This window comes from Phoca vitulina, unplaced genomic scaffold (assembly GCF_004348235.1).
Source record: "Phoca vitulina isolate PV1807 unplaced genomic scaffold, GSC_HSeal_1.0 scaffold20, whole genome shotgun sequence".
NCBI classification, from domain to species: Eukaryota; Metazoa; Chordata; class Mammalia; order Carnivora; family Phocidae; genus Phoca; species Phoca vitulina.
This window is the reverse complement of record NW_022589723.1, coordinates 19,732,839-19,753,083: the sequence shown is the minus strand read 5'-3', so window position 1 is coordinate 19,753,083 and position 20,245 is coordinate 19,732,839. Positions and strand designations below refer to the sequence as shown.

Sequence of the window (20,245 nt, the reverse complement as noted above, 5' to 3'; positions counted from 1 at the left end):
AAAGTTGTAGACGTGATACTTCAACCCTGAGTACTTCAACTTGGAACCGACTGGTATCAGTTCATGAAAGCTGATTGTGTACATTTCTTCCCATTTCTGTTTCAAGTCAGTTGCTTGTAATCCTCTATAGTGGCCATTTACAACATAGAAATTGGCAATGTCAAAAACCAGGTTTTTTCCCTCTCCAGAGCCAGTTGTTAGACATTTACTATCACATCACTGCATGTACCTCCTAAAAGTAAGAACATTCTCCTATATACCTGCAATGCACTTATCATACTCAAGGAATCAAACACTGGCACAATGCTAATATCTAACGTATAGTTTATATTCACATTTCCCAAGTTGTCCCAATATTGTCTTTAGTCATGTTGCCTTTTAAGGAAGTAAATTGCTTCCTGTTACAGAAAAGGAGTTAGACCCTGATATTGAACAACATTTAGAAAGGTTTTAGATTATACTGTAAGCATATGTAAAGGTAGAAGTGAGTAAAAGTATTGGTGTTTGGGGAAAAAAATTAGGTCATGTATATAGGACAATTAAGATATTTGCAGATTTTTCCTTATTTAGCTTAAAAAATACTTGGACAAAATAGATTTAAGAGAATAATGAGTATTGATGAAATTCCAAGATTTTTTTTTTTGATTGAAAAGAATTATATTTGAATTGGGAGGAATTATGCTTTTAATCCTAAAGCCTCAGGCTACCTCTCTACCTCATTTTTTTAGTATTCTAAGATCCCTGCACTCTTGGCACATTGATCTTATTGTTCTTCAGTCACAAGCACGTTGACATCATGGGGCCTTAGCATTTTCTGTCCCCTTCTGGAATACATATCTCATGACCCTGTCCTTCATTTGACTTTGTGCTCAGTTGTCACCTCCTCAAAGAAGCCTTCCTGACCATCCTAGGAAAAGTACAGCTCTTTTATTTTCTCTTTACATTGCATTACTCCTCTTTGTAGTCCTTATCACTGCTTGATCTGATGTTCTATATTTATTTATTTACTTTTTTTCTCCCCAATAGGAATGTAAGCTTCATGAGGGCAGGGACTTAGTGATGTTTGTTCACTGCTATGTTTCCCGATGTGTGGACTGATACCTGACGTTCAGTAGCTGCTCAATAAATAATTTATTATTAAATGAATGTTTGCATGAATTTTAGTTATCTTTGTGATATACCATAAAACTCATTATTACTGGAAAATTTTATGCATTTTTTTTCCTGTGATTTATTAGTTTTATAACCCTAAGAATTAACTCTCCAGTATCAATTTTTGTTTCTAATTGGGAATATTTATGCCCACTTCTCAAAGTTATTAGAGGATCAGATGAAATAACTACACAAACATAAGGCATTTGATAATGGAATAAATGGTAAAAATGTCTACCATCAGAGTTTGTAGGAAATAATTTCAGCTGGAGTGATTAATTTCATGGCAAAGACTCTTTGTCCAAGACAACAGCTGAATTGAGACTTAAAAGACAGGTATGTTTGGGATAGGTAGAAGTTTACAGAGTTTGAGACAGGGAGGACTGAAAGGACAATTTGAGCAATTAAGATGTTCAAGGGATAGCAGGTAGACTAACATAAATTGTAGGAGTTACGAATGAGGAAAATTAGGGTTTTGAATGTCGTCACACTAAGGGGTTTGAGCTTCATTCACTTGATAGTGGGCATCATTAAGTAGTTTGGTCTGATTAAAGAGAACCTTTTTGGAAGAATAATTTGGCATTATATTTCTTTTTTTTTTTTTTTTTTTTTTTTTAGTTTTATTTATTTAATCTCTACACCCCATGTGGGGCTGGAAATCACAACCCTGAGATCAAGAGTCACACGCTGCTCTGAGCCAGCCAGGCACCCTTGACAGTATATTTCGATTATTTAATTTCATTATAAACCAGCAGAGAATTATTATTGAATACCTGGCAGTCTTAAAATCTCTTTTTTTTTTTTTTTTTAAGATTTTATTTATTTATTTGACAGAGACAGAGGGAGAGAGGGAACACAAGCAGGGGGAGTGGGAGAGGGAGAAGCAGGCTTCCCGCTGAGCAGGGAGCCCGATGCGGGGCTCGATCCCAGGACCCTGGGACCATGACCTGAGCCGAAGGCAGACGCTTAACGGCTGAGCCACCCAGGCGCCCCTAAAATCATTTTTTAGCTCTCAATATTACATTATGACCTGATATTATAAAAATTACCTGACACTCATCTCTACTGTTGGCTAATCTTTTTTCTTCTCCATTTTTTTCCCCTTTGCCACCATTCTTTGTAATTGTATGAGGGATTCTTGTTCCCTTCTATGAAAATTCTTGGGAATATTAACATGTATATAATACTGGCAATGCCATAGCTATTGGCTAGATACTCTTTTGTCAGAATAGTTAAACTGCACTTTTAAAGCAGCTGTGTGTTATAACAAATAGAAAAATAGGATAAAATTGGAAATTTTTCTCTCATTTCAGACATTTGCTGGCAGAAACATCATAAACTCTGGGATTAGAGGCCTTTGTATCTTCCAACCACATGTGAACTATGGGAGTAAGGAGACCCCCCCCCAATACTGAATAAGCTTTCCTACCTGTGTTAAGGAGGGAATGGATGTGTCTCCTCCCCGCCACCCAACCAAATAAACATTTTCACACCAAAGCTTCAAAAAAATTTTTTTTTTTGTCCCTAGGAGGGATTTGTTCAGTGTATTGTGGTAGAAAGAGCACAAAGCAGGAAATCTTAGATCCCATCATTCATAACTCCTTAAAAATTGTTTGTCTGAAATGTATGTTAAGTTGGAATACTCATTCAGAAGTTGGGATAAGGAATATACCTATGCTTTTGAGGAAGTGTGTTCAAATCTTAGTAATTGTGTTGATTAAATGCTGGTCCTGGAGGCAGATTTCTACAGTCCAGCATATAACAGCCCTGACCTGTGCTTTTTCTTGTAGCTTATGTTGCAGGGTTCAGGTATCTGCCAGGGAACTCTGAATAGCTAACAATGAAAAAAAAAATCCTCAGGTTACTTAGTGGTACAGATTAAATTCCATCACCAAGAGCTCAGGACACTAAAATCCTTTTGTTATTCTGAAGTTACTTTGAAAATCATGCTATTGCTAGAAATCAGAGTTGGAAAGGTCATTAGAAATAGTGAGTCTCTTTTATATTTATAGTTAGGAAAACAAGACCCAGAGAAAAAGAAGTAATCTGTCCAACGATGAAAGTAAAACTCAAATTTCCTGCTAGCCAGTCTAGTGTGTCTATACTTCTACCTCTAGCAAGAGCACAGCTGCCTCTAGTTTCTGCACCAGAAATGACCTAATGATCAATCAGCCTCCCTCAAGGAACTCGGAAGAAACATAGACTAGGTGGTTTTATTTTAACATTATTCTCCAAATAAAATATACCTACTTTCAGAAGAAAGTCAAATGGTAATAGACTCGAAGTGAAAGGCATATTTCATCCTTGAAACAGGATGCTAAAAAGAAAAAAAAATAAATGAAATTAGAGATAATGTGAAATTTAAAAATCAGTTACCAGTGTAAGCTTATTATATAGAAATACAGAGAAAAATCTGTCTTTTAATTTTGTCATATGAAAAACAGGGCTAGCTATAGTACTAAAAGGGCTATCATAATGATTAAATGAAGTAATCCATGTAAAGTGCTTAGAATAGTTATTTGATTCTGAAGAAATAATAAAATGTTACCTATTAATATATTAACATTTCTTCAAGTAGGATATGTACATATTCATTTTTTTTTTTTTAAAGATTTTTTATTTATTTTGACAGAGACACACAGCGAGAGAGGGAACACAAGTGGGGGAGTGGGAGAGGGAGAAGCAGGCTTCCTGCTGAGCAGGGAGCCCGATGCGGGGCTCGATCCCAGGACCCTGGGATCATGACCTGAGCCGAAGGCAGATGCTTAACAACTGAGCCACCCAGGCACCCCATTCATTTTCTTTTTTAAACAATATATTTATTTGAGAGAGGGGTTGGTGGTGGGTAGGGGCAGAGGGAGAGATAATCATCAAGCAGACTCCACACTGAGTGCAGAGCTCAACACGGGGCTCCATCTCATGACCCTAAGATCATGACCTGAGTCAAAACCAAGTTGGTTGGCTAACCCACTGAGCCACCCAAGCACCCCAATAGGTACATCTTGTAAGTGTTCTGAAGAGAAACTACAAAGGCTAAGAGAGTGACTAACCGAGGGCAGGGAAAAGCCCCTTTGGTTAGGATGATTAGGTAAGGCGTCTCAGAAAGTGAGGCAAGGATGTGAAGGAGCCAACTATGTAAGTATTGAGGGGAAGAACATTCCAGGCCAAGGGAGTAGTATGTGCAAGGGTCCTGAATTTAGAAAGAACCTGGCATGCTTTAGGATCTGAAAGAACATATAGCATAATTTGTGTTTCCTTCATTTGTTCACATTAGATTATCTCCTTCCCTAGAATATTTGTTCTCCAAGGGCTGGGACACATCTGACTCTTTCACTCACTCCTGTGACAGTGGTTGGTATGGAGTTGGCATTTATTAGACACTTGAAAAAACATTTAACTGCCTATGCATGCTTAATCACCATCAGTGCCTTGTGGATGAAGACTTGATCTTTCTCCTTTCAGACAAAAGTATCCTAGGATGTAGTGAATTGTACATGGTTAACTTTTTTTAAAGAGCATTTGAAAAGCTGATACACAATTTAAATTATTTCAAATATATAAATTTTATATTTTGACTTACATCAGTGAGTTTCAAGGAATAAGAAAATTCTCATTTTAAAAAATGAAAGCGGGGCACCTGAGTGGCTCAGTCATTAAGCGTCTACCTTCAGCTTGGGTCGTGATCCCAGGGTCCCGGGATCGAGCCCAGCATCGGGCTCCCTGCTCCGCGAGAAGCCTGCTTATCCATCTCCTACTCCTCCCCTTGTGTTCCCTCTCTCGCTGTGTGTCTCTCTCTCAAATAAATAAATAAAATCTTTAAAAAAATTAAAAAATTAAAAAATTAAAGTAATTTGAGTTAACCATTTTATATCTCTATTTAACTGTGCCAGAAGTTCAGATTTTCTTGGGATGGGATGGAAATGCTACCTGGGATGGTCCTGGTTTACGTCTGTTACCTCTGTCCAATCCTATTTCATGGTTGTCTTCTTTCATTCTGTTTCATTGTTTAGACAAAGAATTTTATGGTCACCCTAATTATTAGCCATTTTGCTGTCCTACTAGCACACTCCATAATTCATATTTCATTCTGTATTAAAATAGCTTAAGTATAGCTTCAGGTAGACAATTTGCCCCAGCTGTGTTCTGTAGGATATTGTATATAATATTTTATAATTTATGTGGACTCTTGTATAAGTCAAGGGACTGACAACATGGAATGCTTGCTTTGATTTAGTACAAAACACTTGGAATTTGTTTCAGAAATGCTTGATTCTAAGATGTTTTTACCAAAATGCACCTATTTTGACAAAATGTTCTTTTTGTTCAAAGTCATCTGAAATCTTATGAACAATGCCTTCTGCGATAAATATTATATTAGTGATTACATAATATATTGGTAAAATAACCACTTTTAGAATTTACTGTTAAATATAGTAAAAGTTGAGATATTTGGATCCCTTTCCCTCTCTTCTCTGAAACAAATCTTCATAATGTGCTGTGCTGGAAATGCAATGATGAGCAAGAACTAACATGGCCTCTGGAACTTGTGGTCTTTTCTGACTTTTTCCTGAGTCAACAGACAAATCAAGACTGGAGGGTTACCCTGTGCTGTGTTGAAAGAGGCTCAGGTGGGGAGTAGGGGAAGTGGCCCAGATGAAAGCCTATCAGATGGCCTGCGCAGATCTGTAGAACTCCTGCATTCCACTACCCTCTTCTATTTGTAGTAATCTCAAATATTTTTGGTTTGAATATAAGGGGTGTGTGTGTGTGTGTGTGTGTGTGTGTGTGTGTGTGTATTGGATATTCTGTTTTGGAGAATGAGGAATGGAAATTTATTTCTCAGTAATTGCAAGTTTCAGTTGAGGTGCTCAGTTCGTGAGGCCTTATTGATTTTGCCCTCTAGGCAATGCAGCTAAAACCTTCCTGGTCTAAAAGGTTAGAAACTATTGAGGGTAGTCAATGAGAAGTATTTTCCACCAGCTTTCTGGGTGGCATCATTGTATAAACTAAAATAATGTTGAAAATGAACAGTTTTGACCGATTGTAGCATTTAAATGAGGATAAAGAAAACAACTGTCTCCCTCTCTACAAAAAGGTATCTGCAATAAGTTACAGAATTTATACATTCTGTATCTTTAAAGATCACTAAACATTTGTGTCTCTAGTAGTGTAGTGTCACCCCTGGTAAAGAAGGGTTTATGGAACTGAGTTGTGGCAGCATGTGAGGTGTGTGAATTTTGGTTGTAAATCTCTAGCAGCTGCTTCTTTTTTAAACTATTTAGTAAAATAAAACTTAATATCAGCCTTTAATCTGTGCTTTCAAAGTCCATGTTGGTTGAATGTGATAAGGTTGAACCAAATATCTATTTGGGGACATGGCAGGGAATGGTGGTAATTGAGAGACAGTATCACATGGAGCAATGGCTTTAAAATTTTTTTGTCAGCCCACAATTGCAAAGACAATTGACATTGCTCCATCCCAACACTCTGTCCCCCCAAACAAAAGTCATTACTTAGTCTTGCTCTGCAGTGGTAGCTGATCTTTTCTTTTTTCCTATTTTATTTAAAACTAAAGTAATAGTTCCAACCCCTTAAATTAACTTGACAGCACATTTAATCCTAGAGATTGTTTTAGCATCTGGAAGAATTAGAAGGGCCTGGGTTCGGGTTCTGGTTTTGTCACCTGCTCTGAGTAACCTTGACCAAATTACCTAACTTCTCTGAGCTTCATTATCCTCATTGGTTGAGATTGAGGTAATAAAAATATTCATTTCATAGGTTTGTTATAATGACATAATCTGATTTTGTTATGATGGCACAACCACCTGAATAAAGTGGTTGTGCCAGGCTCTTAAAAAGCACATAATTAATGGCTATTTTGGTTGTCTCCAAATTTTGTAAGCTTAGGGAATTGGGAGCGATAATAATGGTGAATCCTATTCAGAGGACAATTAGTTCAGTTTCAGATATGTTAGCATTTGAGGTGTTACAGGTAGCCAGAGAGTTTAGACATATTTTTTGGAAACAGGACTATATGACATAGTCTGAAGTTAGTGAATTTTTAAAAATCCAAGCAAATAGAGTATTAGAGCTTTGGGGACTTAACAATTGAGTTTTTCCTAAAGGTACATGAGGTTTATTTAATTCTGTTATAGCTGTTTCACTTTACCAGCTTTCTGCTAACATTCTCCAAAATTTAAAATGCAGAATCTGTCATTTGTATGACTATTGGCATAATTAGTAGAGGTAAAGACATGTACCGATGATAGGTAGTTGTAGAAAAAGAAGAACATAGGATTTGGAATTAAACCTGGGTTAGGTGATTCAGCTAGGTAATCCACCACCTACCTTAATCTTTATGGTTCAGTGTCTTTATCTACAAAATATTCTTATTTCACAAAGTTAGATTGTCAAAGGGACAAATAAGTGTAAGAAAGATACATTAATTTCCATGGAAATACTTTTAGTAAAACGTCGTTTTTTAGCAGAATAAAAAAATTCATGATGGCTCCAGATTTTAAGACTGGATCAAACATACCATTCTTTATAATATGATAGGAGATTAACAACATCCTAGAACTTGTCTTTAAAGAAGTATGGGTATAGGTAAAGAGCAACCCAGTGCATCTTGGCACATGTTTTATGTAATAATGATGATATTAATTTATAAAGAGTACTATAGGATATTAAAATGAATTCTTATATACCTGATCTTGATACTTAGTAAGTCTGACTAGTGTGTGCACAAGATATTATTAGACAAAGTGTTTGTCCAGTAGCTAGATTATAAATAACCCCTGTTCTAGCTCATTTTAAACAATGTAGTATGAATGATGCCAAAAACAGGCTAGAACATTTTCTTCTCTCCAAGATCTGAGATTTTGTAAACAAGGCTCTGCTCCTGGAGCTAATCTAGGTCATCATAACCCAAAATCTTTTGAAGGATGAGAAACCCAATTAAGTCTCTTAGGTACTTTTTAATATTTTAATTTAAGAAATGTTTTAGCTCTTAAAAACACAGTATTTTTGGATTGCTGTTTGGCCACTTAGCTTATTTGTACCATTTCATAATGAATACAAATCACTGGGTAATCATTTCAGCAACAATGATGGCTAGAAATCTCTGTGTGTGTGGAAATTAATGTAACTTATTATGGCTTAATTTATCCTAGTACTAACCTAACAGTATAACATTTTGTTTTTTAATAAAAAGTGATCTAATGAGAAAAACCATAAATTTCCTAATTTCCAAAACTGTTAACAGTGTTAAGTTTTAGCTATTATTTAGTCTTTATTGCAAATTTGTTACTGAACTGTGAAATGTGTTGTTAAATGTGACATTATTTAAGAAACTTTAAAAATATCAATGTCATAAATCTTTAGAAGTGAAGATTCAAATTTTATCTTTGTTATTAATATAGTATACTATTCATTAATAGTAATTGCCCCTTGTGTGTGTGTGTGTGTGTGTGTGTGTATGCACATTTGCCCTTTACTAACATCCTATAGACCTGATGTTTGCAAAGGAAAAGAGGAGACTTCAATTGCTTGAGAGCCGAGTCCTGGGCTAGGTGATTTATAACTCTTAGAGGAATTATTACTCCCACTTTACAGGTAAAGAAATAGACTCAGGTTAAATAATTTGATAGCACAGCTTGTTAAATAGAAAGATCTTGAACTCCTAGACTCTGGCTCTCCTCCGTTTTGTCTTGCTGCTTTAAAGGATCATTCCAGTAATGAGGTTGAGTTTTGTGCAAACACGTTTACACTGCTATCCCCTAGAAGACCACTGGAGACAATGATATTCTATTTGTGTAGAACGTTGCTGTTTTCAAAATAATTTTACCCTATCCTATTGGATCCTAACAACAAACCAACGTTGCAGGCAAAAAAGAAAAGAAAAAAGGATTCCTGACTTAGAAATGAGCAATTTCAGAGAAGTACTTAAGATTATAAAGCTAATTAAAGGTGGAGTTTAAACTAGAACCCAGATCTGTGGTTCCTGGTCATTGTTCTTTTCTACTTCTTTTACTTTCTCCGGATTATGTATGTGATCTATGAATATGAAGTAGTGAAGTTTTACAGATTGAATCTTTTGTGTCTTCATGTAGTGATCACACTTTATAACTATGGCCTGGCTCCCTGTTTAGCAGTCAAATCCTGTTTTCCTGTACTATGATTAGTGTATCAGTGACAGAATTGAGGTGTAATGGGGCTGTAATAGTGCTTATTGAATGAGTAATAAGTGGAAAATGCTGAGATTTCTGTAATTAAACTTTATTCTTGTATGATGCCATATTTGCCTTACGGAAATGTATATAAAAAAGGAGTTGTTAAGGGAAGGATAGCATTGGTTAAGAGCATGCATATTAGATTTAGGAAGACCAAAACTTGAATCCTGGCTTTTCCCATTTGATTCTACTGTTCTTGGTCAAGTAATAAGCCAGTTTCCTCATCTTTGGGGATAGTAACTGCTACAGGGTCAGAGGAGATAGGTATATAAAGAGACTAACACTGGGCCTGGGCCATGGGCCTACCTACATAGAAGCTATTAAATCATTACCTGTAAAGGGTTCTTTTTTTTTTTTTTTTTCTTTTCTAGTAGCAGTGTATCTTTTTGTTTAGAAAGTATCCAAGCTAGCATGATTATCTCTAAAGTATCTTAAAAGTAGATAGTTCCCAATTATTTCTGCTAATGAAGGGCACAGATGATCTGAAACAGTTGATATTTGAGACTTTTCCATTTTATATTTAGAATATGTAGTTTAAAAAAACTCATGGAAGGTCTTCTTTTTAATTTATTTCCTTATATGAGGATAATATAAGTAATTTATATTTCTTCAGCTGTCCATTTGGAGAGCACAATTTTGACCATGCTATGTGAGTTGCAGGGGGAAAAGGGGGTATTTCATGGTTGGGGGTTGAGAATTGAGAACCTGGGACTAACATTTAGTATGGAATTTCATATTATTCAGATTTTTAACTTGTAGACTGTTGAGACCTACAAAGTAGATAACATGCCATTCTTTTATAGCATACCCATTTATAGCTTTGCGTACTAAGATAAACAAAAGCAGGGAAAAGCAAGCATTCTTCAGAATTAAGTAAAGTGCCATTATGAAATTTTTGGAAAACTGGCAGCATAGAAGAAACATTTCACTAAATCTCTTTGTTGGATTTTACTTTTTAAGGTGGCATGTCTCATGTACATTTTATTCATTTATAATTACATGTTTCTGACTAAATTTTTTTAAGGGGGGACAGAGGGAGAGGGAAAGAATCTTAAGCACATTCCACGCTCAACACAGAGCCTGATGAGGGGCTCAATCTCATGACCCTGAGATCATGACCTGAGCTGAAATCAATATTCGGTCACTTCCTGGCTGAACCACCCAGGCGCACCTGACTAAATTTAATTTTTATAAGTTCTCTTTGTATGTTAATCAGATTATAGATAGAGGCTATCATTAGCTTTTAATTTAAAAGTTTGAGGATTATAACTGAAAGGAAATATTCCAAAATAATTTAGGGATTGTATATTATTTTTCCTTTTTTGAGAGTGGAAGAGATTAATTTTGAATTATAAACTTATTCATCAAAAAATTTTAAAAATTTTATTTCCTTTGACTTCTAGTTGTATGACTTGAGTAAATAAACTTTTAGAGCTGATTTTCTTATTTGAACAGTGCAGATAATGATACTTGTTCTGTCTACCTCCCATGAATGTGAAATCAAATCAACTATTATTTAGGACATAAATCAGGCATGGTGCTAGGTTAGCAATAATGTAGACAAACATAGTACTTCTCTTTAAAGCACTTAGAGGTGGTGGAGGAGAATGTCATTCAACCAGCCATTTTGCAAATAATTATTTAACCTTCTATGAACTAAGTACTAAGCAGGAGGTATAGGGAGCGTAAGACTAGTCTTGGATCAGGGAAAGCTGCCCTGGGGAAGAGAAATTTAAGCTGAGGCTTATCAACTGGATGCGTTGTGGGAGACTACTCTTACTAGAAGAGGTATAAATAGTATTTGCAAAAACTCCACAGTTTGAAGAAGCTTAGGATCCTTAGTAACCAAAATCCCAGTCTGGCTGACAGACAGCACCTTATAGCCTTCACAGTAGCCCTGTGAGTTGACTCCATTTTACAGATCAGAAAACAGAAGCTCAGAGTAGTTTATTAAATTGTATAGGGTCTCATTGTTTGTAACTGGCAATTTCAGGTTTTGAACCCAGGTTGGTTGGCCTGACTCCAAACTAAATGTTCTCTCTACTATGCCCTTCTTTCTCTGAGTCACTTACCCCAAAGGCTTCTTGTGCTCCCAAATACATCTTCCCTATTGTTATTTCTCAGAGGGCTTAGCAGCTCTCCCTCTGGTTAATTGTGGGGCCAATGATCAGATTCTTTCTTTACACTAATGTAATAATGACATTTAACTCTTACAGGTTCTGTACATTGTACTCTTACTTGTATACTGTAAAACTCCAGGGATCCTAGAAGCTTTTTCAGGGACAGGAATCTTGTGCACTCTGGGGCTGATTTGAAACTGCAGTGTTGTTTGTGGCCTCTCATTTAAAAATAGCCTCATGTTGCTCATGGGGTGCCTTAATGGAGCCAACATTTCCATCAGCCTCTGCTCCCTACCCCCAAGACACTCCAGATAAACAAATATCTGAGTAATAAACAGTGTGCTGCTCCTCTAGCCTCTGCCTACTCCCACAAACCTCAGTTGTATAGAAATCCTAAAGCCACCACTAATAATGCATTTTATTGGAAAAAATGTAAATAAAAAGAGCTTAATTGCCTTAAAAGTTTAAAAAACACTATCCTAGTTTATGTGATGTTCAGGGGAAATATTTCCTAAAAGGGAATTTTTCTGAACCTTCATATCTGTGTATCTCACCGCCAGCATTAACTCCGCCAAAACATCTTTGTAAGTTGGGGAAGGATTTTTGTTTTTCTTAAGGCTTAGGAGATAGTGTAGACTGGTACATTGAAGTCCAGTACTTGAAACCTGAAGAAAATCTCCTATGCCTTCAATAGCTGCAGATAATTAAAAGTATGATAAAGAAAATTATGATATTATGAAAAATTATGATAAAGAAAATAGATGAATTCAGGCTAAATGTTGTTTTATGTAAAAAGAGACATTTTAATGCAAATGCCTAGCTAAATCTTCATTGTTGTAAGAGTTTGCTAAGAAACTATTTTCCCCTTTTTGGTCTTTTTCTAATCCGTTAACATCAATTTTTCTTACCCCTTAAAAGGCACTGCATAAATTTGAGGGGGGCTGTTTTATGCCCTATCCCATTTTAACGAACAGGTTGTGCTTTTCTTGGAATTTGTGAAGTTTGTTGTAAAGTAATTCTTTGTACTAGGTAGATGGAGGTTGATGTTTTATTCTAATTGCTTTCAATTCTTAGATTTCTGTGTTTTCAGAGGGTTTCTCTTGGTAGAACCTGATTTACTTGAAATGTGAAATAATAAGCTGATTCCCTCCACCACTCCCTTTGTCCTGTTTCCTGTGAAATACTGAAATAAATGTTTGCCTTATGAATTTCTCTCTTCGAAAAACATCCAGAGGCATACTTTTTAGGGGCTCATGCTAGAATACTTTCGTCGTTATCCTTCTACTGTTCTTTCAAGTTGCCTAAACACAGCTGAGTTGGTAAGAAGAGCAAAGACAACATGATAGTGCTGCCAAGTAGACAGGAAGCTGTAGTGGACCTAGCAAGCAGGGGCGGCTGAGCACACCCTCCATCCAATCAGCTGTGAGTGCTGTTGCTATGTGTGCTCGTACTCTGCTGCCTTTGTGGAAAACCTTACACAGAGGGAAGCGGAATCAGCACCCACTGCCGAACATTTGTTTTAACCACTGCAGACATCTGGGTCCCTCAGTCACTGACCGTGTAGCTGTTGACAGCCAGAAGGCCCCTTCTTTTACACAAGGATTCCAGTATGGTTTTCAGTGGAAACAAAGGGCTTCACAGAGAAGGTGTGTAATGAAGTGTTTTTAACGGCTTTATTTTTGAACTTCCAATTTTCTGTAGCTGTTTACCAGTTGTGGTGTTTGCTTTGCCTAGATTTTTAATAAATAGGTCCAGAAAAATGATCTCACTTTGAAAAACCTTGAACTTAGGGAATTTTTCTTTAGCTTCATATTTTCTTTGAACGGCCTTGCTTAAAAGATTATTAAAATGCTGATCTGAACAATGAGTAGGAAGAAAAGAAACCAAAATACAATGTGCTCACTTTAATAGGGGGAAAATGTGATAAAAATGAGAATACAGGGAAGAGAATTGGGGTTAGCCAGAAGCATGAACTGTATTTGGGAGCAGGAGGTGTTTTTTGAAAATAAAAGCTGTTAAGGAGAATATTTAAAAGAAGTTACATATTTTTAACTGAATTCATTGTTTCTGTATTTGACAGATTGTCAGAATTTAGCTTAGTGAGAATTTTGGCATCGTTTAGGAAATTGATGTGCTATCTTTTTATAAAGGATTTCTGAAGATACTACCACAAATTGTACAATCTTGTAATTAATTTGACCCATTGACTAGTTCTGTGCAGTTCAGATAAAGGATGGTAGTATAATCCAACCGCAAAGTCAGTGTCGTGTTCTGTTCTGTTAAATGTCCAAATGGAAACTGGAAAAATAAAGGATGTTAAAGACAACATACCACAAATGGTTAAGATAGTATTGTAAAATTAGAGTAAGCCTCTAAAATGTAATAATTCTGTATCTGTCTTACTTAATCCTGCAAATATAGTAAAATCTCATTAAATTAAACCTCACTAATTAAGTATTTGTAATAATTGAACAGAGTATGGATTACGATTTTGTTTTACGGGACCTGGAAAAACCAGTTTATTTAACTGATTGATTATGCGAAAGTTTTAAAATATCTTAAACAAAAGTTTTTTACAGATTCTCATATAGAGTTGACATAGTTGGTTTAACTAATGATTCTTTTAAATTAATTAAAGCAGGGGCACCTGGGTGGCTCAGTCGTTAAGCGTCTGCCTTCGGCTCAGGTCATGATCTCAGGGTCCTGGGATCGAGCCCCACATCGGGCTCCCTGCCCTGCGGGAAGCCTGCTTCTCTCTCTCCCACTCACCCTGCTTGTGTTCCCTCTCTCGCTGTGTCTCTCGCTGTCAAATAAATAAATAAAATCTTTAAAAAAAAAATTAATTAATTAATTAAAGCAGAACAGAAGACCTAACAGCATATTGCCCATTTATGAACAATTTTCTTTGGCTTATTCATTTTCTTTTTTTTTTTTTTTTTTTAAAGTTTTTATTTATTTTTTTGACAGAGAGAGACATAGCGAGAGCAGGAACACAAGCAGGGGGAGTGGGAGAGGGAGAAGCAGGCTTCCCGCAGAGCAGGGAGCCCCATGCGGGACTCGATCCCAGGACTCTGGGATCATGACCTGAGCCGAAGGCAGACGCTTAACGACTGAGCCACCCAGGCGCCCTGGCTTATTCATTTTCACCTGGTTGTGTAACTGGCTCCTTTTTAATTAACTCAGTGATTTATGTCTGATGAATAAAATGAGTATAATATAAATTTAAAGTTGATATTAGAGCTTTGTTTCTCATCTCTATAGGGATTTGTTTTGTTGTTGTTCTTTGCAAGAAATACCTGTCATTAAGTAGATTTAGCAGTCAATGTTAGCATAATTTGGTAAGTGAGGAGAAATATTTCTTTTCTTTGGAAAGAACTCAAAATATATCTCATGCTTTGGTGCCCATCACTGATCATTTTTAATGATACATATGTTTGTGTTAAGTTAAAGACTTCAAAAAATAGATGCAAATTTATAAAACAAATTGTCCATAAACATTAAAATGTTTAACATGAACCTGCATGTTACATTTCTTAGTTTTTTTCAGTTTATTGGGTGTACCCCAAAACTTGAACTTGGTAGGAGTTATCATAAAAATTATAGTATAATAGGGGCACCTGGCTGCCTCAGTTGGAAGAGCATGAGACTCTTGATCTCAGGGTCGTGAGTTTGAGCCCCACATTGGGTGTAGAGATTACTTAAATTAAAACTTAAGAAGAATTGTAGCAAAATAAAGAAAGCTATTATATTCTTTGGACTTGATATCATCCAATGTAAAGCACTCATATGCAAAAGAAGATCTGTGAGGGGCCAGGAGGCAGAGGATGATAGGAGGACCCAAGTTCATTAAATATAACTCTAACCACATAGAAGCTATTCTAGTCATTTCCATTTTCTCGAGCTATCATTCTCATGAATCACTAATTTTATTTTTTAATATAGAACCACAAAAACCGAGTTTTACTTGAATTGATTTGCTACTTTTTCCTCTTGTTTCATTTCTTGAGAATTAATTGACTTCCCAGGAGCAGGCTGGTTTCATTCATATGCTGCAAAAGATAAAGGAACGTGATATTGGCAAGAAAGTGGTGTCTACTGCTGTGTTACACAAAAGCTTTGACTTTGTGAGGCAGGAGGAATAGTCTTGGCAGAATCTCAGATTTTATTCTTGGGCTCAGTACCCAAAGGTGTTTTTTATACTGGAACATCTGAAAGTGTTTGTCCAGTATCAAAACCTCAGGAAAATAATTGATGTTTATAGTCTGGTCAAATGTAGTAACATTGCTAGCATAGTTCAACTTTTTGAATTCATCTGTTATTTGACAATACAATTTTTTTTTAAGATTTTATTTATTTATTTGAGAGAGAGAGTGAGAGAGAGAGCACAAGAGGGGGGTAGAGTCAGAGGGAGAAGCAGACTCCCCGCCGAACAGGGAGCCTGATGCGGGACTTGATCCCGGGACTCCAGGATCATGATCTGAGCCGAAGGCAGTCGCCTAACCAACTGAGCCACCCAGGCGCCCCTAACAATACAATTTTTATTGTCTTATTCTATGTCAAATCTTTAAATTGGCTATACTTTTATGTACTTGTAGAAAAATAGTTCAGTTCTCGAAAATAGTGGTTTCTTTTTTTTGCCTTGACCACTTACCAATATTTATCAGATGCAATGATTGATATAACTGTTTTTATTTTAAATAAAGTTGTTTCTCTTTATTTTGAAATCACCAGGCGATAATATGTAGTGTTTCATATACAGTTCAAAAAATTCTGTAACTTAGCTCTCTGTCTCTCATTCTCTCTCTCTCAAATAAATAAATAAAATCTTTAAAAAAAAAAAATTCTGTAACTTAAAACCTCAGGAACGGGTGACAATCTGAGTTTTTCTTTTTTTTCCAGGTCTCCTATGAAATTTTTTTTTTTTTATCATTCCTACTTCAGGTATTATTCCAAATGTTTGTTTCCTATATGTGTGCATAAGTGCTATATGATACAGTTTTGTTACTGTTTTTTTCCTGTTTCTTTGTTTTTGTTATTTTCCCCCCTCTTCCTTGAAGAAATTCCGTTACTTGTTCATATTCTGAATTCCAAAAAGATTTGATTGTCATAGCTGAGCAGGGAAGTTTAGTCTTGACAACTTTCTGTCAGGCATTTTCAGTTAGCAACATGCTATTGCATATACTGTATTGCTTTGGAAGACTATAGTAAATCTTATTTTTTTTAATCTTCAGATGTTGCTATATCTAAAATCAAAGACCCAGGTTTTAAAAATGTAGTCAATGCAGTATTGCTTGAATCTGATTATATAATCCTTTGTGATGGGGCTAAGTTAAAAGTGGTAGCATGATGGCCATTAATTGAGAAACTAGAAATATCTTCTTGTTTCTTTGCTGGTCTTCTCAATTTTATTCATTCAAAGACTTCTGAACATCAAAGGATTTGAATTAGAAGCTTTATGATAAACACAGGGACATCATAAATTATAGGAAATAGTCAAGATGGAGTAGGAAATATAGGCTCATACATAGTTGGGCCTCAGATTGTGCTCTAAGCTTCTTGTCATCCTGAATATGAAAGGGAAACTGCCAGTCAGTTGTATATAGCTCTCTTATTTAACATGTTATTGCTAAATATTGGCCATTAAAAATCTAAGTTGATTTCTGTTTCCTTAATATTTTGAGATTTTTGGGGGGTGGTCAAATTTGGGGTAGCTTATCTATTCTGTATGATTTTTTTTTTAAGATTTTATTTATTTATTTGAGGGTGAGAGCACAGGGGAAGGAGCAGAGGGAGAAGGACAAGGAGACCACATTGAGTGCAGAGCCCAATGCAGGGCTCTCTCCCACAACCCCGAGATCATGACCTGAGCCAAAATCAAGTCAGACACTTAACCAACTGAGCCACCCAGGCACCCCTGATTTTTTATTATTTAGCAGTATTGGGCACAGTTTCACCTCTTTGAGCAGTAGTTTCCCAGTCAATATAAGGAGATCTTAGGGTAATTGTGGAATTTAAATGGAACAGTTTAAGAAAACTACTCAGGTTAGTGGCACTGAGTTAACACTCAATAAAATGTGAGATTTTATAATAAACTCTTTAAAATTATTTTTGAGTTCTGAGGATTTTAAGTGTAGTTTTTTAGACTTTCCCCCTGAGCTTCACATATGTTGATATAATTTTAGTTTTCTCAGTTTTCTAATACTTCATGATCTAGAGAGTCATGGAAATAATGAGATTTGGGCAGAAGAAAGGACACAGAGTTCATAGAGAAGTACATGAGTAAGTTTCTGGAGAAAGATAATAGTCAAGAATAGTAAGGAAATAATGGGTAAAATAGAAAGGTAAATAAAGAAGGGAAGGCAGAAAAAAATATTCTGTTTGATGTAGTGTTATCTTGGGGGTGTGTGTATGCATGCATATGCATGTACACACAAGTATCCACAAATGCTGATCTGACTGATTAGAGTTGCTAAATCCACTAGGTATTTGTTTCCTGGGAAGTAACTTGTTTCTGATTTTTCTTTTGAATCCCTCAGCTAGGATTAGTGTAAGGGTGACCTTGTATTTGACACCCACATTAATGACAAGGGACAAGTCAGCTACCTGAGAGCCAAATATTAAATACCATCACATACATGATGAATGTAACTGTGTTAAAATATAAAAACTTCCAAAGAAAAAGCTGTTGGTGTAGGACTAAATTTTGAAAACACAAACTTCTAAGCCAAAATGTTCAGAAAATGCTCTTTAATCATTTTAATATGTACACAAAATTTCAACTGACTGTAGACTTTTCATTGCTTTGAGTGGTCATAACTGAACATTCTTTGAGGAGAGAGGTATAATCTGAGTTCCCATCCTGGTTTCCATATTTTCATCAAGTGCTAAGATGTTGTGATTCCTACATAAACTAATATTATTTAGCTCTCCAACTTGCTGACAATACAGTTTAGCTTATTGAGAATTAGAGAATAAACAAATGTAAAGGAAAGATCATCTTTTCCAAGTGTATTCCATTTTATCACTGTTAATATGTTCAGTAGTACTACCCAACTAGCTAGCTTCTGCTTTGGGTCCAGAGACTATTTTGCAACTGACAAAAAGGATAGGAGAACCATTTTAGAAATAAGTATCCTGGTTTAACCTAATTGCATTGCATTGTGTCCTTGGGGTAGGGGGTGGGTGGAAGGGGGAAAAACATACTTACCTTAAATCACTTCTCTCAAAAAAAATCCGCACAGAAAAAGAACAAGAGAGAGATTGCTCTATGCCAGTATTTCTCAATTTGCGGTACTGACCCTTTTGAGAGTCTGCTGAAAACTGTCAGTCCCTGCTAGGAGAAAAACCCCACATCTATGCATATACACACTTGATTTTGTGGAAAATATCCAGAGGTTCATAGATTCTCTTAGGTTAAGAAATTTATTGACCATATCTTGGTTTTAGACATAGAATAAAAGCATTAATTTTTAAAAATTGTTTATTTTGTTTTGTTTTGTTTTTAGCACAGGGTCATCTTCTGAATGTACAGAAGAATTTGTGGTTTTGAGAGACAGTACTTTGTTTCCTTCTCTGACACCGTTTTCTCAGGTTTTTTCCCCCATGGTTCTTTCTGAGGTATGGGGTGATAATACCATAGGGCCAGGAATATTCCCACAAAGGACAATGAAGAGGACAATATTTCCTACTTGAGGATTTTTCAGGCCCTAAAACAGTGATGAATTAGGTCTAATGGTTTATGCAGAACACAGAAAATTTAAATTCTCTAGGGTTAGTGCAGGTAAGAACAAATGCATAAAATCTGTGTAGCTCTAAGTCTATGCCCATGCATCCTTGATGGTATGGTTTAAAGCACATTTCTGGCAGCCTGGACTTGAAGGAAGCATGACAAATGGAAATTTCCTCAATAACATTGACTAGTTTCATTTCTTACATTTTAAATATCAAGTCCTCTGGGAGCTTTCTCTGATTTCCAAGATTGAGTTTCTTCATAAGCATACCCTAATCTACCCCTGTTATCACTTATCCCATCACCGTGAATTAGATCTGTAGCATCTCCATCAGACTGTCCTCCACTTGAAGGCAGCACTGCAGCTTGAGCTCCCCATTGCCTTTGGGAGAAGAAGTAGATTTCACTGACGTTTTTGAAAGGTAGATACTTCTCTTTTTCAACTCTTACCTTCTAGCCAGTCTTTAAAATTACTTAAAATTTAGCTCTCTTTTCTAGAGTTTAAGCTGCCCCCAACTTATCCTATAAGCAGCCAGTAGTTTGTTATGATGAATTTGCTCTGTAAATCCCTGAAAAAAGGCAGATTTCCAGTAATCAATAGGGAAATTTTAACTCAAAGTGCTCTCTGTCTCTTATTTTTGACAGTTTAAATGTTTTTGCCATAGGCTAGAGATTTGGTGATTACCTAACCCACTTTCATTATTTTAAAAACAAATGTTTCCTTGTTCATTTAAGAGAATTATATTGGGGCGCCTGGCTAACTCAGTAGGTAGAGTAACTCTTGATCTCAGCGTCATGAGTTCGAGCCCCATGTTGGGCCTAGAGTTTACTTAAAAAATTTTATTTTAAAAAGTTTAAAAAGAATTATATTGATAAAGGGCATTAAAAACAACAAAACTTTTTCAGTACAAAAGAGGGGGCAGAGACTAGGTCCCTGTTGACTAAATTAAGACTTGCTTTAGGAAGCAAAGAAAGTTAAGGAGATGCTAATTAGGTTTAGGGTAGTGTTTCAG

General features: G+C 36.0%; 1 protein-coding gene across 8 annotated transcripts in view; it reads left to right on the top strand.

The window, feature by feature from the left end:
* Positions 1 to 20,245, top strand: part of FAM214A (family with sequence similarity 214 member A) — a 97,455-nt gene that overhangs the window by 12,692 nt on the left and 64,518 nt on the right. For 2 of the 8 annotated variants that reach the window (XR_004300996.1, XM_032416947.1), the window contains exon 1: positions 10,735 to 13,149. The exons of 5 other annotated variants lie outside the window; for them this stretch is intronic. Coding sequence is in view for 2 of the 3 variants with exons in the window: in XM_032416947.1 (XP_032272838.1) it covers positions 13,113 to 13,149 (37 nt within the window). In the remaining variant the exon portion in view is untranslated. Of the gene's footprint in view, positions 1 to 10,734; positions 13,150 to 20,245 lie in introns of those variants that run through there. One more of the 8 variants, XM_032416946.1, reaches the window with a different exon arrangement.